Source organism: Capra hircus, chromosome 24 (genome assembly GCF_001704415.2).
Source record: "Capra hircus breed San Clemente chromosome 24, ASM170441v1, whole genome shotgun sequence".
In the NCBI taxonomy this organism is placed as follows: domain Eukaryota; kingdom Metazoa; phylum Chordata; class Mammalia; order Artiodactyla; family Bovidae; genus Capra; species Capra hircus.
The window spans coordinates 33,373,995-33,398,273 of NC_030831.1; the positions used below are offsets into that span (position 1 = coordinate 33,373,995).

Below are 24,279 nucleotides of genomic sequence, written 5' to 3' on the forward strand. Positions count from 1 at the left end.
TCCATTGTGGGGAGGAGGGATCCTTACATCCATTTTCCTAACTTCAAAATGGAAATGACTGATGCTTTTGAGTGATCTTAACAATTACATCTGAGGGGAAATGATACCAGAAGTGCATATAACAAAAATAAGTGTCAGATCAAAAAAAGTATAAGGCTCAAAAACGAAGATGCTTCTTTATCTCTGTGTTACTTCACTTCACCCAGAACTTACGGACTCTGGTCCCACCTTTGCGTCAAACTTCCCCGGGGGTGGTTGTGGGGGCGTCTCTTCTCCCGCGGGCTGGTTCCCCGCCACGCTCTGCTCCGCCAGCAGATGGTGTGGTTCTAGAACTTTTTTCAAAAGTGGGCTGAGCGGACAGAAAACAGAGATTGGGCGGCTCTGAGGCATCGCCTCGGCCACTGCCACGCTCCGCCAGCTCAGCTCTCGGATCACAACACTGTCAGGCCACCGCGTGGCGCCGCCCCTCGCTTTGCTAGAAGTGCCTAGGCACCGATTCCTTTCGGGGAACTGGGTTTGGAAAGAGAACTTGCTTGGGGTGCCAATTGGGTCCGCTGAGAAGTGGGATCTTAATTGGGAAAACTGTCCCCACGCACCCCGATTTGCTAAAACCTCGCCCTTCCAGTTCCAATCGAGGAATGACCAAAAGGGGAGAAAGGAGTCCAAGCATCAAACCACACACTGTTGCGACAACCCCAGAAATATCCTTCCCAGGTCGGATTCCAAATGTTCAGCTCTACCCGCGTCTCTTAGTTCCTGGCCCCACGCCGCGGCTGAAGCGGAATTAGTGCAGACGGGGACTGGGAACCGGCTGTGACAAGAAGCGGTCCGGGCCCCACTAGCCCCGCCTCTTTCCCGCCCTCGCCCCACCCTCACCCCGCCCTCACCCCACCCTCACCCCGCCCTCACCCGCTCCGGCCCCGCCCCAGGATGGGTTCTTGGCTCGGCAGGTTCCACCCAGAAGTGGGAGGAGCCGACGACGCCTTCGTCCTTCCTGACCTGCGCGCGCATCCCTCCGCAGCCGCTGCCCGGTTTTCTCCCTCCGCCGGCGCGGGACCCGGAGGCAGCCCGGGGCGCCGAGCCGAGCCTGCGAGCCAAGTCTCTTCGAACTCCGCAGCCCGTCGCCGCGGCAGCATGAGCGTGCGCGGCCCAGCCCTCGGCCTCCTCCTGCTGCTCTTCTGCCCGGCGCAGGTGAGTGGCCGCCGGCGACCCGGGCGAGCTGTGGGGGACGTGGTGGGGCCGCGAGTCGGGGAGGGCGGCGGTCTGTGCCGCGACTCCGGTGCCTTTCTCCGGCCGCGTCCTCTTCCCAGTGGTCTGGAGGACGGTGGCAGCGGGGGGCTGCCTGTCTGACCTGTTTTGAACTCATTTCATCCGTGGTCATCTGATTTCTGGGTTTAGGATGTGGGATCAAAAAGGGAGGAAGAAAATGGGTAGAAAGGGATAGGATTCTTATCATTTTATCCTGCCTCCCCAACCCCTTCATTCTGCCATTTGTACAGGAATTCTTTATACATTTGTTTAGGAGATCCGTCTTCTCCCCTAAAGATGAAAGAGAGTGGGGAGGTAAATAGAGGTTGGTCGGGCACCAAATCGGAACTCACCTGAGTGCTTCGCGTAAGGCAACTTGATCTTCCAGAGAAGGCAAGTTACTTCTTATCCGCTCCCTTTATATCCATGGGAACGGAGGCCCGCAGGTGGGGGGGTTAATTGAATTTCGCCTTGTCACAAACCTAGGCCTGGGGAGGATGGGCCTGGAACTCCCAGTCCTGGCCCCTTGGGTCTGCTTTCCCTTGCTTTGGTAGCCTTGGGTGTGAGCACCTCACTGCTATTTGTGTATCTACAGTTTTCTCCTTGGAAACTGTGTGGTTGGATATTGTGAGGGATGTCTGAGGATCTACTGCTGATTAAACCAGGTCCAGTGGGAATCCCGAGCCCTGGTGCCCACTCGTAGGCGTGTGTCTATGATGAGGGTGTAGTGAGTCACAGGGGAAGGCTGATGAAGGGGTTCCCTGCACTAGAAAAACCTCTCTTTGAACCATATCGTTCTCAGCAGGGGTTGGGTGAGGCTGACCTGGGAAGGGCCTCCTGTGGTGGGGTGGATGGGGTTGGCTAGCCGTGTGGGCTTCTGGAAGAGCACATGTCTGGTGCCTGGTGGGGAGGAGAGGCAGAGAAAAGCAGGTTTTCGGGAGGTGGTTTGGAATGGGGTCAACCCGTAGACCACCTGCTAACTCTGTGGCTTTGGGCTCATTACTCTTCCAAGCCGAACTTTTACTGAATATAAACAACACATCATAGGATTATTGGGATTCTGAAGTAACATGGTGTGGAGGGGCCTCATCACAGTAGTAAAAACTCAAAAAATGGTAGCAGTTATTTGCTTTGAAAATACAGCTGTTCGGTTTCCTTTCGGTTTTAGGTCAGGATCTAATAGGCAGGCTTCTGGTTAAGTAGCTTTAACTTATCTCTGAAATCCATCAGTGCCTCTCCTCCTAGGACTTCTGGAGTAGGTCAGAGGTTGGTCACAAGTGGCTTGCAAAACGCCTGGAAGCCTTGAGAAGGTCTGTGAATATGAATTGGAAACACTTCTGTTGTATTTAAGATTGGCTCCCTCAGGCTGAAAGATGAACCCATTCCTGATCTCCTTAGGAAAAACAGTTTTAATGGCTTAATTCCTACCTAGGCCTCATTATGGTCCAAGTTCCTCAAGAGAAAAAAAAAAACTTTAAAAAATTACAGTCAGGAGAGAGACCATAATGAGGCCTAGGTAGGAATTAAGCCATTAAAACTGTTTTTCCAAAGGAGATCAGGAATGGATTCATCTTTCAGCCTGAGAGCATTGAAGAATAAGCCTCTGAAATCGGAGTGAATGTAGGTAATCTTTCCCAGTCTCCCCCATTCCTTGATTGATGTTGTGATCAATTATTTTACTAACATAAGTAATCAAGGGAAATGAGTTTTTAAAAATTATTGTTATGATTAGCAAGTGGTTAAAAAGAAGACAACTAGCTGAATAGGTCTTTGTATTCCTTCAGTGTTTGTCATATTACCCAGAACAAAGAACTCTTTTTCCTGGGTAACCCTTCCCCTCCTTCCATTCCTAAAAGGGAGTCTTGTCAGGGTGTTAATGGATGACACGTTACCTGTCCGGAAGCCTAGAGTGGGCCATCTCTAACCTGATCTCGGGTGCTTCGTCTGCTCTTCTCACCCACAGCTCTGTGAAGAGTGCTAGCTCTCTAGCTAAATAAAGTGCTGTCAAAACCCTGCCCATCTTCCAAGGTCCAGTTCAGAAGCTTCATCATCTATAACATTGTTATTCCCAGCTAGAATGCCTTCCCTCTGAAGTTCTAAACCTTTATTTAAATGGCTGCAGCAGCTTTTGGTGTTTTGTTGTTGTTTAGTCACTAAATTGTGTCTTTGAGACCCCATGAACTGTACCTGCCAGGCTCCTCTGTCTGTGGGATTTCCCAGGCAAGAAGACTGGAGTGGGTTGCCATTTCCATCTCCAGGGGATATTCCTGACCCAGGAGTCGAATCTCTCTTTTCTGCGTGGCAGGTGGTTTGTTTACCACCTGATCCACCGAGGAAGCATTTACAGCCTGGCACAAGACTTGGCATTAAAAGACCTGGTACAGATCTTGATGCTTCCTCTTACCAGGAGTGGTTTTGGGCAAGGCAGCTGCCTCCTCTATAAAATGGGTTAACAACTCTGCCTACTAGATGATTCATATTTAAAGTTCAGCAGATGTTCCACTTGGCCAATAACGTTCACAGCCTGTTCCTGGCTCCAGTGTGGGTTCTCCAAAAGCCAGTGATAGATCAGGAGTGGATTTAGCCTGCTGGCCCAACCCTTGGTTCATTTGTCACCTTGTGCAAACATTCCTTAGGGGAAAAAAACCCCATCCACTTTCAGGATTTAATTTGATCTTGTGGCTATTGAATTATTTTTCAAACTCATAGGTGCTGGAGCTTATCTAAGACTAAACTAGTAGTTTAGTCTAACCTTGAGCAAGTCAGTTAAACTGCAAGCCCAGGGCTTATCTATAAAGTGAAGACTCGCTGAACCCATCTAACTCTAAAATGTATCTTAAATACCCATTGGAAGGCGTGCCTGGTGCTCACACAAATTATCATTTGTTATGTGGATACGTTTATCCCAGATTGGCTATAAAACAGAATTCCAGGGAGTTGTGTCAGTAAAAGTCAGACCAGTCCAGCCTCCACCCCACGTGTCCTGTCATATTTATTTGATCTGCCTACCTGACTCCAAAGGATACAAAGCTTAATCTCTGGACAGCATTCTCCAGGCCACCCCCTCCACCCTTGTCCTGGGTTATCCTGACTGACCAGACCAGCCCTGGTATTCCAGCCCTCAGCAGAGCTGAAGCTGGGCATGTCTCCTGGAGCTTTCCTCATCCAGTACATCAGCAGAGGTGAAGGGACCAGGCCCTGCACTCCACCTGCGTGGGCTGGCCAGGTTACAGGCATGGGGCTGGGGACAGTCCTAGATCCTGAGGAAGTGAGTCAGGACTTGACAGCTCCCTGGAGTTGTATGTAAAGGGTGGTCACTAGTTATGCAAGTGAACAGTCCTGTGTAGCACGAGGGGCATGGTAGTGGACGGGCCAGCGCATCCCTGGCATGTTGTCACAATCTAAGGATACATCAGTGTACAAGCCGAGCTGGAGTTCGAACAGTGCAGTAGCTGTGGGATGGGCATGGTTGGGGGAATGGGAGGGAGTATGCCTCCCTTAGCATTCAAAACCTTGGTTCTCATTATTGCTTTTGTCACTTACCAGCCAGGTGACCTTGGAGAATCCTCTCTGAGCTCTAGTTTTCTTACCTGTAAAAGTGTGCGATGATACTCCATGGGGTGTCTGATAAAGAACCCAGGCGAGGAAGGAGAACTCACTCAGCTTTATGCCCAGAACCCGGTTGATGTTCAGTGAGCAACTGAACATGAGTTACTTAACAGCCTAAAGTATAGGATTCTGTTGCTGATGATCAGAGCTTCTCCATGTGATGAGATGTGCTTTCATGGAGCTCCCAGTTAGAGTCTGCCAGAGTTGCTGACAATAGCAGCAGGGGCATTTTCTTTTTAAAACTGTCCTGAGCTATTCCTATTATTATTGAAAGATACTTCCCTATGCAGTCACATATCCATTAATTAAATTTTAGAGCATGTTGTGAAATAGCCGTATAGCCTAACCTTTAAAAGTAGAGACATCCTAGCCTTGTACTAAATTCTGTGTTAAAGCCAAAGTCACTTCTTACATAATCCAGTCAAGTTCCTTTAACTCATGTACGTTTGGATGTTTTCTGAATCAGGGAGCACTGGATGAGATATTAAGATTTCAGAGGAAGTATAACCCCCAAGCTCTGCCCTTTAGGATTCTACAGTCTTACAGGGGAGTCAAGACACCAGCAAGAAAATACTCTTGCAACCTCTGCCCACATACACAACTTCTCCATTCTCATAAATATATGAATTCTGTTTCATCCTGGAGCAGGAGCCTGCAAATTAGTTGTGGATGGTTTTCTTGGGACATACCCATGCCCATGTTTTACCTGCTGTTTGTGGTTACTTTTGAGTTACGGCAGACAAGATTGAGTATGTACCACAGACACCTTTGGGCTCACAAGCCTACCATATTTAATACGGTATCTGGCTGTCTTAGGAAAAGTTTAGGAACTTCCCTGCGTGGTCCAGTGGCTAAGACTCTGTGCTTCCAATGCAGCAGGCCTGGGTTCCACCCCTGGTCAGGGAAGGAAACCCCAAGTACTGCAACTAAAGAGTCCAAATGCTGCGACAAAGATCCCATGAGCCGAAACTAAGACCCAGTTCAGCCAAATAAACACGTATGTGTGTGTGTGTGTGTGTTAGTCGCTCAGTCATGTCCGGCTCTTTTTGACCCCATAGACTGTAGCCCACCAGGCTCCTCTGTCCATGGGATTGTCCAGGCAAGAATACTGGAGTAGGTTGCTATTCCCTTCTCCAGGGGATCTTCCCAACCCAGAGATCCAGTGCAGGTCCCCCACATTGCAGGCAGATTCTTCAGTCTGAGCCACCAAGGAAGCCCAAATAAATAAATATTAAATTAAAAAGAAAAAAGGAAAAGTTTATCCAGCTAGTCCTGGTGGATCCACAGGGGAGCTAATGGATCGGGAGTGTACAGAGCTCTGGGTGCAGGATGCCTGGTGGCTTGAGCATTGAGGAGGGATGCCCGTGAGCACCTCTGAGGCCACATCTGAGGTTTGCTCATCTGTAAGTTGGACATAATAATAGCACCACCTCCCTCTCCCCAGGACAGCTCACCCAGACCAGGTGAAAAGAGTCAGAGTGAAATTCAGTGTTGGCAGTGAGGCTTGTAAAAAGGGAGGCTGTCCCAAGATGTGGCGGTTAGGGGGAGACTGAAATCTGTGGAGAAAACAAGGGACAGCAGACAAGGGCTAAGTCTGTCCTTGGGGACCAGGATAAATACAGTTAGTTCAAGTAGAGCCAGTCATGGAGGGTAATCGAGATTTGCTTGAGAATATGTGTTTAAAAGTGAATTCACTTGTGTTTGCGCAGGTGCTATATAGGTTTGCCTATTGGGGGAAATTGAAAGCCTGGAAGACCAGGATCTAATACATCAACATTTGTTAAATCTGAGGAATGGGATAGGGGTAGAGAGCTGAAAGGGGTGGCCCCTGTTATCTCACGTATACTTGTGATGTCTGAATAATTGTGATCGGTGGGTATTCTGTAATTAAAATCTACGATCATTTATTTTTGACTTCTTAGGAATCGGTCAAATGTTTAAATGCTTAAATAAGATAGTTCTTGTGGTCACGAGTCACCCTGTAAGAGACTGGTCAGTGCCCATGAGATGAACTAGGAAGAATTATCCTTCTTTGGGCTTGTCCCCCGCACTATACCCCACTGCCCCGCTCAGTGGAGCTTTTGCAACGCTTCTTGCTAGAGATGCTGGGTGTGTTAGTGACATTCAGACCCATGGTGTTTCAACTGATGGTCACTCTACTCTATTTAATCTCAGTATAACCAAGAACATGCTCTCTGCAGTCCTTGCCACTGGACTTTTCTCTTAACTGGTGAAGGACATATGAGCTCATGTTTTATGTCAAAATACGCATAAAGTTCATGGTTTTAAAGTACACTCAGGGACATTAGGTATATCAGGTGTCGTGCAGCCACCACCAACCATCCCCAGTGCTGAGCTCACATGTGGTCTGGTGCCCTTGGAGCTGTGTGTGTGTGTCCATGGGATTCCCCAGGCAAGAATACTGGAGTGGGTTGCCATGCCCTTCTCCAGGTGATCTTCCCGACCCAGGGATCGAACTTGAATCTCCTGCATTGCATGCGGATTCTTTACCTCTGAGCCAGCAGGGAAGCCCCCCTTGGAGTCCTGGCAGAACTCAAACCTTGGTGACTTTCAATATCAGCAGGATCTGCCCTTCCAGGGGAGTATGGGTATGAAGCAGCAACAGGTGTTCTTGTTATCAGTAAAGTCAGCTCTCACCCAGTCACCTTGCCTTTGGAAATCACGTGGTTCCCTGGAAGACAGGTGTGTGGCCTGTGCCCAAGCCCTTGGTCTGGGTGTCGGCTCCTGCCACCCTCACATTCCAGGGAATCTTCCAGGGATCTCAAGGTGCAGCCCTCATCTTTGTTAATAAAGTCCTGGCCGATGCAGTGCTGTGGCCATTTGGAGACTGGAAATTCCGGTCATTGAGACTGCAGCTAGGTTCTAGAGTGGCTGCAGAGATGAGCACGGCCCAGTCAGTGGTCCACGGAGGAGTGACCCCGGTGCAGCGTAAGGAGGAAGCGCTCCAGCTTCCAAACCAGCCAGGCCTGGCTCTCCCATTTCTCAGATGTGGCCTCAGAGGAGTCACTTTACCTGCCTGTGTAACCCTCGGTTTCCTCATCTGTGAAATGGTGTTATTTTAGATTCACAGACCTGTTGTGGGGTTGAGCCAGTGGCTGGCTGCCGGGTGCCATGGGGTGGGCGTGGTGGAGGTGGCGTCCGTGGGAACAGACCAGGTGGAGGGAGGTGATGAGGTGGACAGAGGAGGCCTGTGGGCTCCCAGGGGAGGATTCAAGGAAGGCAAGGGTGGGGGAGACTTCACCAGGGAGGCTTCCTGGAGGCTGGTGGAGAGGACCCTGGGCTTTAAACCCTGCTGAAGAGGGCCTGGTGATGGAGGAAGGATTGGTTTCCTTGTGAGCATCTCAGCTGTTGTTGTTGGAAGTGTAGCTGAGGTGAGTTTTGAGCAGCGAAGGAAATGGCACTGCCTTTATGGGAGGAGCAGGTGAAAGGACCAACATGGGGATGAGGTTGAACATGTGGACAAGAGTAGGGCCAGGTGGTGGAGGTCCCCGCAGAGGCTTGGGACCGTGGCAGCTGCCAGGCCTGGGGCAGAAGGAGGCGCTTGGGTTTCAGCTGTAGTTGAGCCGAGGGGAGGCGGAGAGCCTGGAGGTGGGCACGAGGCCTCCCCAACCGGTGCAGCCATGCACGTGAGCTCAGAGGATTGCGTGCCTGCACAGGGTTGGGGGAGGCTGATGCCAGAGCAAGGACCTTCATTAAAGGGTTAATTGTATCTTGTTGAGAGAGTGTTTCTGGAACTAGAAAGTTCTGGTTTGAATCCTGCCTCTGCTGCTCTTGGATTCAAATTCTGCTTCTGTTTGTTCATCTGTAAATTGTGCGTAATAATAGCACCTTCTAGGGACTTCAGTGGTGGTCCAGTGGTTAAGACTCCAGGCTTCCACGGCAGGGGGCAGGGGTTCTATTCCTGTTCGAGGAGCTAATCTCACTTGGCATGGTCCAACCATAAAAAGAAGAAGAAAAAACAAAAACAAAAACAAAACACTGCCCTTTCGCTCATGCTGTAAGATTGTGTTGGGTTCACAAGGTGAGAGCAGTTAAAGCAGTGCCTGACACCCAGCAGGTGGCCTGTGAGCACCTTTGGGCCTCTCTGGTTCATGCCTCTTCAAGCAGATGACTTGGGAAAGCACACAAGAGCAACGACTCAAGCCCAGTTTTTTCCTGGCCTGGAAGAAGCTTCAGCTTGTTTATTTTGTTCAGGTCTTTGAACCTCTTTGGTGAAGTCCCATATACTTCTCGTAAAACGTGGAGAATGATTCCTTCCATTTGATGGGTGGTGCTTTCTGGCTTTCTGAGTGCTTTCTCATTTATTCCTGAATTCAGTCTTCCCACCTGAACTGTGCCGTAACCGGGGTCGGGGGTGGTCAGGAGTGAGTAGGAGGCGGGAGACTCCTCCTCAGCACAGCTGGGTGACTCGCTCCAGGTGCAGCTGGGCTCAGCATTTATTAAGGATCAGGGCCCAGGACTCCTGAGCTCCCGCCCCTCAAGCTCATTCTCCAGCCCCATCTCTTCTGCCTGGTGGGTAGAAACACCTTTGCTTTGAAACAGATGGTGTAGATTATGAAGGGTGACCTTGTAAATAGGACCCAGAGAGCATTGGGTCATCTTTATTGTCCCGTAGAGCGCCGAGTGCTGAGGAAGGGGAGCAGAGACTCCAGATGCCCGTCTGTTAGTCATGCGAGAGGTGCGGGGGTTTTCTTTGACTGGATTCCTGTCACTCCTGCGGGTGATGAGCCCGAGTGCCCCTTGGCCAGCACCTGCTTGCCCTGTTGGTCTGTTGAGAATTCTGTGCAAGAGGGGTGGGGTGGGGTGAGGTGAGAATTCCAAGGGGTGGGTCCCTAGTATGTAAGTTACAGGTCAACATCAGTAGTTGTTACCCTCCTTGGCTTACTTGCCTTTCCACACTTCAGTAGATGGATGATGGCCTTTTAGTGGGAAACCCAGAATCGGAAAGAGCAGTACTTTTCCTAGAACCCCTGGGTTTACAGACAAAATTATGATTCTTTTTATATAGGAATGGTGGAATTTTGTAAGTTCTTGCCAAAGGTTTGGGACGTGGCATTGCTGAATGCTTGTCGCTTCCTCATTTGTATAAATTCCCTCCCTCCCTTGTGGCCTAAACCTATGACTTAATGAATCAAGCTGAGGTAAGGCATAATTGCTGGTTTAAAATATCGAAAGGATGAATTCAGAGACAAGTCTTGTGGGCCCTTAGGTTTCCCCCCCAGCACCCCTCCATCTCCTGCCTGCTTTTCCTCCCATGTTTTCAGGGCCTGTTGAGAGGTTCGTGTCTTTTCATCAGGGACCAGCGCCGCTCAGCTCCTTGCAGGGTGTGTGGGTCACGTGCCCTTGTCCCTGGAGACAGTTCACTGTCTTGCATCTGTGCCCATTTTTCAAAAATGGCTTTTCCATCAGGCACCTCGGAAGCCATGGTTACTTCTCAAAAGCCGCTGTTTCCCTCCGGGACAGCTGCCTGCACAGTCATGCCAGCCGTGACCCTGGCCAGCTTGGCGGAGCTTGGTGGCCTTGCTAACGAGATGAGTCATACTCGTGCACCCCCCTGACTTTTCTGATGCCATGTGACTCTCACATGGGGAATAGAAACGGCCCTTGAGAAATCTTTATGCAAGAGGTTTTACATGTTTTCAGGATTCTGAGATGATTTTCCTTAAAGTATGCACATTTCTTGCGTTTTACTTAAACTCAAGGACAAGATACTCATTCCTGTTCCTCCTCCTCATGGGTTGGTTTTTTTTTTTCCTACATAACTCATGGTGTGCTGATATTAATTAACCTTAGCAGATATGGAACTGTTCTTTCGTTATTACACCTGACTCAGTTCCTTATCCTGATGTGTAAAAATAGAGCCTTAGTAATCATAGACTGGCGTACTATCTTGCTTTCCTCTACACTGATTGATAGTGATTCTTGTATGGAACTGTCACTTCCCCTTAATAAATAACCTAGCAGGAAGTAGAAATCACGTAAGTAATTTCTATTACTTTGCTGATTGACTTCACAAGTCCGTTTTGGACTTTGTTGTTGTTCATTTGCTAAGTGGTGTCCACCTCTTCTGTGCCCCCATGGACTGCGACATGCTCGGCTTCCCTGTCCTTCACTGTCTCCTGGAGTTTGTTCAGACTCTTGTCCATTGAGTTGATGATGCCATCCAACCATCTCATCCTCTGCCTCCCGCTTCTCCTCCTGCCCTCACTGTTTCCCAGCCTCAGGGTCTTTTCCAGTATGAAGTCAGCTCTTCATATCAGGTGGCCAAAGTATTGGAGCTTCATCTTCAGACCAGTCCTTCCAATGAATATTCAGGGTTGATTTCCTTTAGGATTGACTGGTTTGATGGCCTTTCTGTCCAAGGGACTCTCAAGAGTCTTCTCCAGCATTGAGCTTTGGGTTTAAATAATGCTTTCAAAATGTTCAACTAACTGGTGCCTCTGGCTTTTACTTCGCTTGGCAGGTACTGTTGGACGCTTCTGTGAATGAGGGCATTTTTTGCTGTTGAAATTTGTGTTATCCCTGAGGCCCTAATGAACCGTTTTCTGTTGACTTTTGCAGGTATTTTCACAATCCTGCATTTGGTATGGGGAGTGTGGAATCGCATCTGGAGATAAGAGATACAACTGCAGATATTCTGGGCCACCAAATCCATTGCCACATAATGGCTATGACCTAGTGCAGGTGAGTGAGCAGTCTTGGGAACACGAAACACTAATCAGAGATCCTCTGCAGTTACACTGTAAATATTCCCCGTGGGGTGGGGGTCGAGGTGGAATGAACGGGCTTCTCTTGTCCCAGATTCTCACCTGTAGCACAGAGAAGATAACATACTAACTCTGCAGGCGTCATTTTTCTGGGGTTGACTATGCCTTGCTCATAAAGTTTCCCAGTAGCAGGTTACTACTGAGGGACGTGGTCTTGGTACCTCCCATGTTGCTCTTTGCAGCTTCTTCAAAATACACTCAGAGTTACTCAGAGTTAGTCCCTTTTGTTCCTAGACAAGGCTGCTGAGTGGCTGTGACTCGCTTGTCCTCTGTTCACTTTCGAGGTTCCTCCAGTTTCCACCGAGAGCCTGTGACCTTTGACTGCCACCAGGAATCTGTTTCTTGTCTCTTTTACCATCCCTGATACACAGGGATATTAGAAAAGAACTGGAAAAATCCAGGTTAAAAGGCTGGCTTTAGAGGCTGCAGTTATCTAAAATCCAGCTGACACGGTAGCAGGTCTTCTGGACTTATTTGCTTCTTCCATCACAGTTTTTAAAGGCATTTGACTTTTCCTGGAGTGACTCACAGAAAATAGCATTCTGGTTAAACATAACCAAGTAACCGAAAAAGAGGTAAAATGATTGTCAAGGAAAGAGAGCGAGCTTCCCAATAAGAAAAAAAATGGAAATGTCTGTACTGCCTCTACTTTTGTGAATTGCTGATTATCTATATCAGCTTTTATTTGATCGCCTTTTATTTATTTATTTTTTATCTTTAAAAAATGTTTATTTTATTTTTTTACTTTACAATACTGTATTGGTTTTGCCCTACATTATGAATCCATCACGGGTGTACATGAATTCCCAACCCTGAGCCCCCTCTCACCTCCCTCCCCATATCTTCTCTCTGGGTCATCCCAGTTTGATCGCCTTTTAAAAGAATTCTGCAAGAACTTTGCAAATAGGTGTCATCCTTGTGTACCTAAAAAAGGATGATGTGCATAAACTGATCTCTTTGAGGAGCGTTTGTGTTAATTTAACTTGGCTACTCTGATGTTCATGTTTTCTCTCCCGAAAGGAGCTCTGTCCAGGGTTCTTCTTTGGCGAAGTCAGGCTTTGCTGTGATGTCCAGCAGCTTCACACACTGAAAGACAACCTGCAGCTGCCTCTGCAGTTTCTGTCCAGGTGGGTTGACTGCCAGGCATGCAGAGAAAATGGGTTTGAAAGTTAGTTCTTGTTTCATTTTAAGAATGCTATCTTAGGACTTCTCAGAGATAAAGAGGAACTTCTGATAAAGTAGTAATGATCAGACTTCGTTCTCGCTCTCGTTACATTCCGAGTTGCTACTTGGTTTGCTTCTGAGATGTCTTCCCCCCAAAGGGGACCTGCACTGGGGTCTAGGTCCTTTCAGACTTGAGCCCCTTGGCACAGTGGAGAGGAGAGGTTGCGGGGATCCTGCCCGGGTCTTTGACCCCAGACCCTCCTCCACACAGTCCCCTGCGTCACCTGCCTCCCCTGTTTTCTGCATGGTTCTCTCTTCCTCATTGGAGCCTGCCTCTTGGGACTGTTCACAAGCCTGATCTGGCAGAGTTGGCTGGTTTTGTCAAAGTTAGTTTGCTGTCCACTGTGTTCTCTGTGACTGGGGCAGTGAAAAGGGCCGCATAATAAGATGTTCTCCAAGCTTACCCAGTAGTTTTCAAATGTGAGAAGAGTGAGCTGGTGGTGGCCTTCCGAGCAGCACGTTGTGAGCCCCCGATGCAGGTGGAGAGAAGGCCACATGCTTCTCTATGCAGGTCTCACTGCAGGTGACAGGCCTCCAGTGGGCATCCTTGTTTCTTGCCAGATTCCCAGTTGGCATTGTGGAGCGAAAAACCATCCCTCTGTATGTTCTGTGAGGACAACATACAATGTAGTAATAGATCTGATTAGAGCATTAGAGTTGAGACTCTAATCAGGCCAGTGTATCTTATGGAAGGAAATCTCATGGTTCTTGCTGGAGCCAGATTGAAGCTGTCATTCGGCCAAATACATTTATTTAGCATCTACTCTACGTGAGGCATTATGGGCATCAGCATCAAAAGATAGCCAAGTATTTCCCGTGTCGTCAGAGGCAGCAAAGCTTTATTTGTAAGAGCAATTAGATGCTAATATGGAATATCGTGCAGCTGTCCAAACTGATGACTGTAGAAGTTAAGTGGAGTGCCATGGAGAGAAGTTTGTAATTTCTGGAAAGTGGTAGGAAGCAGTGGACCCCTGGAGTGATTTCTGTTCAGGTGGTGTAATTATCATTCCTGTCTGTCACAGTAAAGCGTGGGACTCCTGAAAGCAAGTCAGTGTGTGTGTCTGCTCCTCCACTAGACTGCAGGCTTTTGTTTTATTTTTGGCCGTGCCGTGCAGCGTGTGGGATCTTAGTTTAGTTCCCTGACCAGGGATAGAACCCATGCCTCTTAACGTTGAAAGCGAGGAGTCTTAACCACCAGACCGCCAGGTGTGTCCCACGAGACCGGCACTTTGAAGGCTGAGACCAGACCATCCTTGTTCTGTGTCATGTGTGGTCATCTGGATGGGAGCAGAATGGGGGCCAGTCTGGATTGGTTGTGTTGCAAGAATGCAAGCCTGATGAAGGACTAGCTCTTGCAGATAACAGGGAACTAAAGGGGAAGACCGAGGGCTTCTGCCACATAACTGGTCAACATGAGAAGCTTAACAGAGGACAGCTTGTGGTTCTTTTGAAAACCAGATGCTTCTGAAATGCATGTAGCTGGAGAACACCGCTGCTGTTCTTTCATCTTTAATCATGGGGAATCCTGTTGAGTTTAGGGACGGCCTAAGGTTATCTGGGGCTTGAACGAGAGCCCTTCAGTAGGTTCCGAGATGAAAGCACTAATGTGTAAATCTCATTTTCCCCCTTTTTTATTTTCAATCAGAATGTCACCATGGCAGTCCTAAGTCCTTTTGGCTTCAAGATACAGGAAACATGACCGAATTATAAAGTGCAGGATTCAGAGAGCATTTATTTCTTGAAATTACATCTGGGCAGCACAAATGTTAGTAATTAGGGTGGTTTTTAAAGAGGTGTCTTTATTTTAACACGAGGTTTTAGGTTTGGAATTGCTGTGTTTAATATGTCCCTATGGTAATCCATTTGCCGAATTACAATAAATCTTAAATAGTCTTTGTGTATTTTAAATCATCTTTTTGCTGGCCCTGTTATCCACGAGATCATTCAGAATGGTTTGCTTTTTCTTTAGATGTCCATCCTGTTTTTATAACCTAGTGAACCTGTTTTGTGAGCTGACATGTAGCCCTCGACAAAGTCAGTTTCTGAATGTTACAGTGGCTGAAGATTATGTTGATCCTACTACGAATGAGACGAGAACAAATGTAAAAGAATTACAGTACTATGTTGGAGAGCGTTTTGCCAATGGTAAGTAAACTTTTAAATTATCCCTCTTTTAGATTTGATATCAGGACAGTGGATCAAGTTGTCCTGTCAGCTCTGTGAAAAAGGACAGTTCTCAGTTCCGTTAGCACTGAAATGCCAGTGGAAATGTGAGTTGTTGCTTTGCTTGTCTTCTGGGACTTGAGCTACAACCTATGAAACGATCTCCTTAAAGTATTTGCTTTAACTCCTTCCTAACTGTAAGTTCCCTCATGGAAATTTTTAGTTTGTGCAAGCTTATTTCTATCCATTTTAGCAACCATTTGGACTTTGGTTCTGTTGGACATGAAATGCATAACTTCATGAGTTATTGCAAGACTGCAGAGATGGGTGGAAGGGAGACCTAGTTGGGAGAGAGATTTTGCCTGTGAAGAAACCAGTCACCATAAGGGAAAGTAAGCAGGTGTGACAAACAGGAGAAAGGTATCCCAGCAACTGAAGATCACGGAACGGTCTGAAAAAGACCACGTCGTGTTTGTTGAAAACGACCGAAATGAAAGAGTTCTGAAAGAGTAGGACCCTAGGGAAAGAGAATGAACAGATTAGAAACAGAACCAACTGGAAGATCCAGTTAATGAGAAATAGTCATGCAAGTGGATTAAAAGATAGACTAGATGCAGCTGAATAAAGATCGGGCCCCAAAACAGTAAAATGAGAGAATGAGAATTCAGCAAAGTTGTTGACTATAAGAGCAACTGTAGTCAGTTACTATAATGATCAATTAAAAATATAACCAAAAAATTTAATAAAAAGCTTGCGCTTTGATGGACACCATCAAAAAGAGGCAGAAATATTTGCAAAGCATGTATTTAATGAAGGACTTGTGACCAGAATATATGAAGACCTCTGACAACTCAAAAAGAAAATAACCCAATTAAAAATGGGCAAAGAATCTGAGCAAACATTTTTCTGAGGATGGTATTTATACAAATAGTCAGTAAGTTTATGAAAAGATGCTTAAAGTCAGCCATCAGGGAAATGCAAATCAAAACTGCAATGAGGTACCACTTGACAGGCAGTAGGGTGGCTGAAATAAAAAGACAAGTTCTGGCAGGTATGTGGAGAAATGGGAACCTTCATATACAGCTGGTGGGAATGTGAAACAGTGTAGTCACTTTGGAAAACAGTCTTGTAGTTCCTGAAGCCATTTAACATGGAATTACCCATATGACCCAACAATTCCATTCACAAGAGAAATGAAAACATATGTTCATAATAGCCAAAAGGCGGCTATATGAAACAACTCAGATATCCATCAACTGATACATACATACATAGATAAACAAAATGTGGTATATCCATATGATCGAATGTTATTTGACCATAAACAGAAAGAAAATAAGGATCCATGCTGCAACATGGATAGACGTTGAAAACATCATGCTAAGTGGTAGAAGCCAGTCACAAAAGACTATACATGATTTCATTTATATGAAATGTCCAGAATAGGCAAATCTGCAGACACAGATTAATAGTTGCTTAGGGCTTAAGGGGATGGGGAGATAAAGGAGCATTAGTTAAAGGTTCTGGGTTTCCTTCTTAAGGTGATGAAGATGTTTTAAAATTGACTGGTGATGATTTCTCATATCTATGAATATGCTAAAAGGCATCAAGTTGTAGCTTTAAATTGGTGAATTGTATGTGAGTTATCTCAATAAAGGTGTATAAAAAGGAATTTGTAACTTAATATAGCTCATTTTAAAAACTACAAAATCTGAATGACAGATAATCTTAAATGCAAGTAGAGAAAAGGTGGAAATCACTTCAAAAGAATGACAATTGGAGATTTTCTGTCCAACAAAGCTAGAGGCCCTAAAGCAGTGGGGTTATCACAGTTCTGAAAGAAACTATCGCGCTAGCTAACCTGCCTTTCAAGAGTGAGGGTAAAGCACAATGAATTTCTAAGTATCTCTCTAAAGGTTAGGGGAAGAAGGTTTTAGGAAGTTTCTAACTAGCAGGGACTGGCAATTGAATAAGACCCATTGAAGCCTAGTGTACTACAGTACGTGGAGCGCAGAGTCAGACAGGACTTGGCAACTGAACAGCAACAAAAACAAGTAAGACCCATTACTACTGCTTTCTTCTGTGCAGAAAGTCATTGACATTGCTATTTTCTGTGTCTTTATGCATACTAAAATCAAGCTCCGGAAGAGAGTGTTGCTCAGTTCATTCGCAGGTGGATTCTATCCCGAGACCGGTTTTTACCCTGGAGGTTCCATCACTCACCAGCGGTAGTTTCTTGAGCTGCACTGGTAGAGCTGCACTGGCTGAAGAGGCCCTGAGGGTCTTGCTTGTCATTCCTTGGCCTTCAGTGTGCTCTTCCCTGCACGGGGGTGACACTTCTCCAGGGCCCTGTGGACTGGGATGGCCACGGCTTGTCCTGCCTTTGATTTTAAGTTGCTTGGAATCCGGCCTAGTCTGTCGCTTGCAGGGTGACGAGCCAGTGTCAGAGGTGACCTCGGTTTCTTCCCTCAGTGGTTGCTGTCCGGAGTCCCAGCCCCTGCTTGCTGGGAAACCCTGTCTGGATTTCCACGTTCACACGTGAGAGGCCCCCTGTAAGCTCTCACCTGGTGAATTCCAGCAGCGCGGTTTCAGCCTTCTCCCTTCCTACCCCGCCAGCCATGTACAACGCCTGCCGGGATGTGGAGGCCCCCTCGAGCAACGAGAAGGCCCTGGGGCTGCTGTGTGGGCGTGAGGCCAGCGCCTGCAACGCTACCAACTGGATCGAGTACATGTTCAACAAGGACAATGGCCAGGCGCCCTTCACCATCACCCCTGTCTTTTCAGGTGGGGACGAGACCCCCCACCCCCCAGGTTTGGTGTATTGTACTTAACGGTTTTTTTAAAGCCCAGGAACCCTAACGTGCAATAAGAAGATGAATTCAGATCAGTAGGTCCTGGAGTTTCCTCCAGCGAGAGGTAGCTGGAGGGGTAACCTCTGGGTTATCAGGGGCTGGATGAGCAGGTAGAGAGGAAGAGTTGCCTTCAGGTGCTGATACATACTTGAAGGAATAAGTCATTTGTTAAAAAAAAAAAAAAAAGAGCCTTTTCAAAAAATAAAATGGATAAACAACCAGGACCTGCTGTACAGCACAGGCAGCTCTGGTCAGCGTCACGTGGCAGCCTGGAGGGGAGGGGAGTCTGAGGGAGATGGGGACATGCGTATGTATGGCTGAGCCCCTTTGTCTTTCACCTGAAACTGTAACGCTGTTAATCGGCCACATTCCAATACAAAATAAAAAAGGGAAACTAAAAAAGGAGCCTTTTCAGAAGCTTTGCCTTAGTATTAAACCAGCTCCTCAGTGGAGATAAACATTTGATTGAAAGTTTACACTGAAATATGGTGGACGTGAACATTGGTGATCAGCCCTGTGCCCAAAGTTATTGAGGTTAACTTAAAATTTTGCAGGACTAAACAGCAAAGCATAACTCAATCACCCAGAAACCTCCAGTCTTTCTTATTCTTCGGGTTGCATGACTTCTTTCAGTGTGCTTATCATTGGTTAAAATATGATTTAGTACTACTGCTGCTACTGCTAAGTCATTTCAGTCGTGTCCGACTCTGTGCGACCCCATAGACAGCTGCCCACCAGGCTCCCCTGTCCCTGGGATTCTCCAGGCAAGAACACTGGAGTGGGTTGCCATTTCCTTCTCCAATGCATGAAAGTGAAAAGTGAAAGTGAAGTCGCTCAGTTGTGTCCAACCCTCAGCGACCCCGTGGACTGCAGCCCACCAGGCTCCTCGGTCCGTGGGATTTTCCAGGCAAGAGGACTGGAGTGGGGTGATGATTTAGTATAACCCTTGTAATTAACTTTTTTTAATGGAGATTCTTAACACACTCCTTCCTACAGATCTTCCGACCCATGGGATGCAGCCCATGAACAATGCCACCAAGGGCTGTGACGAGTCGGTGGACGAGGTCACGGGGCCGTGCAGCTGCCAGGACTGCTCGGCTGTCTGCGGCCCCAAGCCCCAGCCCCCGCCCCCTCCCGTTCCCTGGAGAATCCTGGGTCTCGACGCCATGTACGTCATCATGTGGAGCACCTACATGGCTTTCCTGCTCGTGTTTTTTGGAGCGTTCTTTGCTGTGTGGTGCTACAGGTAATCTGTTTTGTTTCCCATCCCCCCAGACAAGAAGAGCAAACTTAGCCCAGTGGCATTCCTAAGCTTTCACTTGGTAGACTTTGGTTCCTGAGAGTAAGAACAAACATCTGCATTAATACAATTCCAGGACTTGCTTATGTCCTGCATCTAGTCAACCATCAAAAGCCTATTTAGACGTTGAGATGTTTAAAGTTAGTTTCATTGGTGTATTCAAAAATGGCGTGTGATTTAAAAGACCCATTTTTTACCAGAAAGTCTTTGGAGCCAAATCTGATGCAAATCCTTTTAAATGCGGTACTGTAGTCCTTTTAGATACCTGCGTCTTGACTTAGGACAACACATTCATTTAAAACTTTTGTCTTTTGAAATAATTTTAGACTTACTAAAAGGGTGCAGAAATAGTTAGAGTTTATATCTCTACTGGCTTCCTCTAATGTTACCACTCACATCACCCACAGTATATAATTTAATCAAAACCATGAAAATAACATTGGTATACCATTATTGGTTAAACCACTGTTTTTTTTAGGTTTTACCAGTTTTTCCTCTAAGGTTCTTCCTTTTTCTGTTTCAGGACCCCATGTCACATTCACTTCTTGTTTTATTTGTCTCCTTCAATCCATGACAGTTGCTCATCTTTCCTTTTCTTTTATGACCTTCACACTTTTGATGAGTGCTGGTCTTTTGTAAAATAATACCCCAATAATAATACCCAAATTTGGTTTTATCTGATGTTTTCTCATGATTAGGTGGAGGTGTTTGACAACATCTCAGACGCGATGTGTCTTTCTCAGTGTATCATGTCAACGGCTTCTGATGCCAGTATGTGTCATCACTGGTGATATTAGCCTACATCATTTGGTTTAGAAGGTGTCTGCTGGGTTTTTCCACTGTGAAGCTACTGTTCCTTCCTTTGGAGTTGATAAACATCTTTTGGGAGCTGTGTTGAGACTGTGCTGATAACCTCATTTCTCCTCAAACTGTCGTCCACTGATTTTAGCATCCATCCGTGGGTCTTCAACACTTAAGTCTTGAGGTTTTTACCTAATGGTGACATTTTGTTTCCCTCGTTCCTTCTCCATTTACTAACTGGACTTACTCTCTTATTCCTTCTCCCCTACTTACTTACCTAATATTTATTTAGTTATGTTTACATAATGCACTTAAAAAAAAAAACTGATCTCTGTTTCGTATCATCGTTTATATTTTTGCTGAGATCTTCCCAGTTTTGACCACTGGCAGCACCTTCTGCTGGCTCCTGTGTGTTTTTTAAGCATGCCCTCACCTTTCTCAAGCTTGTTCTTTTTTCTGGAATCACAGGATGTTTCCGTATTTTCCCTGCCCCAGCCCTAGAAGCACCCTCTTCTGCAGGGAGCCCTGGTTCCTTTCCCTGAAAAAGGGTGTTTAGAAACCATGATGTAGGCACCAGATGTGCTCATTGTTCCTGGAATATAGTGTTCACTGTGTTTTTAAAGGACCTAAAACTTTTAAATGTGAGTGAGGGCTACAAGGTGAAATTATCTGCTTAATACCTTCTTAAAATTTCCCCTGAGACTAGTGAGCAGAGAGACCTGGAGCAAGGGAACTTTGGGAAAGGAAGGCACCAGTTAGGAAGGAAGCAAACAGGATGAGGAAGTAAGCTTTTAATAGGGTTGTGTGACCGTCAAGAACAATCTCATGATGCTGAAGTCCACTAACATGACTTATGTGGTTTTATCTTTCAGAAAACGGTATTTTGTCTCTGAGTTTACCCCCATTGATGGCAATATACCTTTCTTATAAACGCTAGTGACAAAGGTAGGCACATTTGTACTTAAGTAAAAGGGTTGGCACCGTTGGCAAGAGAGTGTTTGTTTCTTTACTGTTGACGCGCCTCTTCTGGGAGCAGCACTGAGCCCGTGCTGGGGACACGACTGATGGGGACAGGGTCCCTGTGTTTGCGGCACTGACAGCTGGAAACGGGTGGCAGATGGGAATCGCCTGGCTCATAATATCTGTAGAGTGATCCGGGCCTGGGGTGAGAGCAGAGGGCAGGAACAGTTGGAGGGAACTGCTTTGGCTGGAATGCTCAGAGCACTTGGCTTTTCCGAGGCTTCTGTGTGAGTACTGTCCCTCTCGGGGAGGGGCTGGTGGTCACTGTGGGCCGGTGAGCAGGGCCGCTTCTCCAGCAGACAGGTAGATGGGCGGGGCAGGGGATGGTCTCATGCACGTCCCTGGGTGTCCCTGTGTGGCTGTGAGTCTCGCCACATGCAGTGGTAGCTAACACTCTCCCTGTTCCGACTTTCAGGAATGGCTTGGCTCTTAACCTTCCCCCTCCCTTCCTCTCCTGCTCTTCCAGGGGGGCCAACCTGCTGTGACCCTCTGGGCGCCGCCTTGGAGGCCCATCTGCGGCGGCTCTTCGAACGGTGGGGTTCCTTCTGTGTGAGGTACCCCGGCTGTGTCGTGTTCTTCTCCGTGGCCTTCATCGCCACCTGTTCCTCAGGCCTGGTGTTCATCCAGGTCACAACCGACCCGGTGGACCTCTGGTCGGCCCCCGGCAGCCAGGCCCGCCAGGAGAAGGAGTACTTCGACACGCACTTCGGGCCCTTCTTCCGCACCGAGCAGCTCATCATCCGGGCCCCCAACACCCCGCCGCACACATACGAGCCCTACCCCTCCGGAGCCGACGTGCCCTTCGGGCCTCCCCTCGCCATAGACATTCTGCACCAGGTAATCAGCTCTTGGCAGAAGCCACTTCCAGGGAAGCCGGCACCAGGCCAGCTTTCAACCAGATTACTTGATGTGGGTTTCGGGCTGACTGTGATGGTTTATCTAGTAAACCTTAATGATAAGACACTTTTCACTTACTTTCAAAAAAGTGGCCAGTGTTGAACTTAATGAAAAATTTACTGTAGACCACTTTTGTATTTATTTCATACAGGAGGTCTTCCTTGAAATTGAGAAGAGCATGTCTCTATTGAAACAGAATGTATTTAGTAATATATTCACCTTCGGAACTTAATAATTTTTTCCGCTAGTAATTGAAAAGTAATACACCAGGACCCAAAGGGATAAAGCTTCTTGTGTTGTCCTAGAGACCTCGGAGGGGCTGCTGGATCACTGTGGACCCTCACCCCCCAGCAACTGCAGGAATGACCTTGTCACTGCCTGAATGTGGGCTCCTGGCCTGCGTTTGGAATAAGATCCACCCCATGCTCCTACAGAATCCTGTAAATCTGCCCATCCTCCCTTCCCACACTTGCCCTGGAGAGCTGTCTGTAAATTAACTGCCTCCCACTTAATTCTCAATGAACAGTTGTACATTTGCATACTTTTTCCTCTCAAGATTGCTCTTGCCCTACAGAACGTCTGATAGCTGAGAAAACATCAGCATGTTCCCAAGAGTCTAACGCAATCTTTTGCACCCGGTGACCATTGCTTTCTCCCAGTTTGTTGCAAAAGGTGCACATGTTGTCATTTACCTCCTGCAGTGTATTTGTATACTCTACTAGAAAAAATGAGAATATATGTAAATAAGCATAGTATGGAGCGAGGTGGTGGTTGTTGGGGACGGGAGGGCCTGTCAGGAAGACCCAGAAGATGTCCCCAGGCTCCCCTTCGTGGCCACTGTTGCTCCAGGTGGGAGGGCCCGTGTTGGTGTGTCCTGCGCTGGGATGTGGCCTGTCATGGTGTCCCCTCCCCCTCTCTCTGAGTGCCCCAGTGTGCTGATCCTCAGCAAAATTATAGTAAACTTAAAAATATTTTCATCCTCATTTATCTCAGTCTTCTCCCCTGTCTCAGGAAGGATTTTCCCCAAAGACTCTTTTATCTTCTAACCACTGCCCCCCTGCCACCGCCCCAGAGCAGTAAGCGTTAATCAGCATCTGAAGGAAAACTGATGTATCTCTGGGTTTATTTAAAAATATCCTCTTTCAGGTCCTTGACTTACAAACCGCCATCGAGAGCATCACTGCTTCTTACAACAACGAGACTGTGACCCTGCGGGACATCTGTGTGGCGCCCCTCTCGCCATACAACCAGAACTGCACCGTCCTGAGCGTGCTGAATTACTTCCAGAACAGCCACTCCGTTCTGGACCATCAGGTCGGGGACGACTTCTTTGTGTACGCGGATTACCACACGCACTTCCTCTACTGTGTCCGGTACGTGGCGAGGGTGGTCCTTCCTCCGTCCCTCCAGCAGGTGACAGCTGCTGTGGCCACACACCGCTGTAGTTGCTAGAGCCCAAGCAGGGAGCAAACAGCGGGACCCTCAGGGCAAAGCGATACTCGGCCTGATGCTGGGTCAAGGCAGCGCCAGGTCCAGGCGATGCCATGGGAGAAGGGAGAAGGAAGCCGGGCGAGGATGGGCTTGCCTGGAAGTGCCACTCCCAAGTGCAGCAGAGCCTGCTCAGCGGAGGGGAACAGAGGGAGCCTGTGAGAGTTGGGGAAATGCTTTCCAAGTAGACGGGCAGCAGGTGCAAAGGCCCTGAGGTGGAGTGTTCACCATGTGTCATCGAGGTACCTCCCAGCCCCTGACTCCCTCCCAGCTGGATTACACCTAGTTGCATCTGCCATGCCACCCCAAGCATTTCTGAGCTGGTTTCTTGGTGCAAAGACAGAAGCCTCTAATGCCTTTTCTTATCTTTCAAATATAAATTGATTTCACAACACTGAGTTTTCATAACATGCAGCGTCCCCTCAAGGAGTAGGGGCCGGATTGCAGTTCAGTGTAGATGGGAGAACACTGAAGTTGCTTTGCGTCGGAGGCTTGTCTGGCCACACAGGCCAGGGTGTGGTTTGAGTTAGTCACAGAGAAGCCACGCGGGGTGACCTGTGAGGTGACCTTTAGGCCTGCCCTGTGGCAGGAGGAGCGCTCACTTCTCTGCCCTCCCTGGACGCCCTGTCACTTGGCCTGACCTGGCCCACAGAAAGTTGTTCAGCCACTCAGACAACCGCTCTGGCTGTTCGTGCATTACAGAAGCAGAGAAAACGCTCCCTGTCACCTTTGAACACGCTGCTCAATTAACCACGTCTCCACAGCCAAGTACTCTGGCTTCTGGCCCCGTTCAGTGACCTGAGGTTCCGTCTGTTCTTGTTCCTGGAGTGTGGCTGACTCTAGGCGCTTGTGCTGTGTTTACGGTCTTCAGGTGGTCACCTCTATAAAC

The 24,279-nt window shown here is 47.7% G+C and overlaps 1 protein-coding gene across 1 annotated transcript in view; it reads left to right on the forward strand.

Moving 5' to 3' along the window:
• The window catches only part of NPC1 (NPC intracellular cholesterol transporter 1), a 43,867-nt gene continuing 20,574 nt past the window's right edge, over nucleotides 987-24,279 (forward strand). Inside the window, 10 exon segments of the mRNA XM_018039477.1 lie at nucleotides 987-1,191; nucleotides 11,440-11,562; nucleotides 12,666-12,772; nucleotides 14,839-15,014; nucleotides 17,649-17,816; nucleotides 18,881-19,130; nucleotides 20,858-20,907; nucleotides 20,910-20,930; nucleotides 21,472-21,842; nucleotides 23,049-23,275. Coding sequence (XP_017894966.1) covers nucleotides 1,135-1,191; nucleotides 11,440-11,562; nucleotides 12,666-12,772; nucleotides 14,839-15,014; nucleotides 17,649-17,816; nucleotides 18,881-19,130; nucleotides 20,858-20,907; nucleotides 20,910-20,930; nucleotides 21,472-21,842; nucleotides 23,049-23,275 — 1,550 coding nt within the window. The 5' untranslated portion in view covers nucleotides 987-1,134.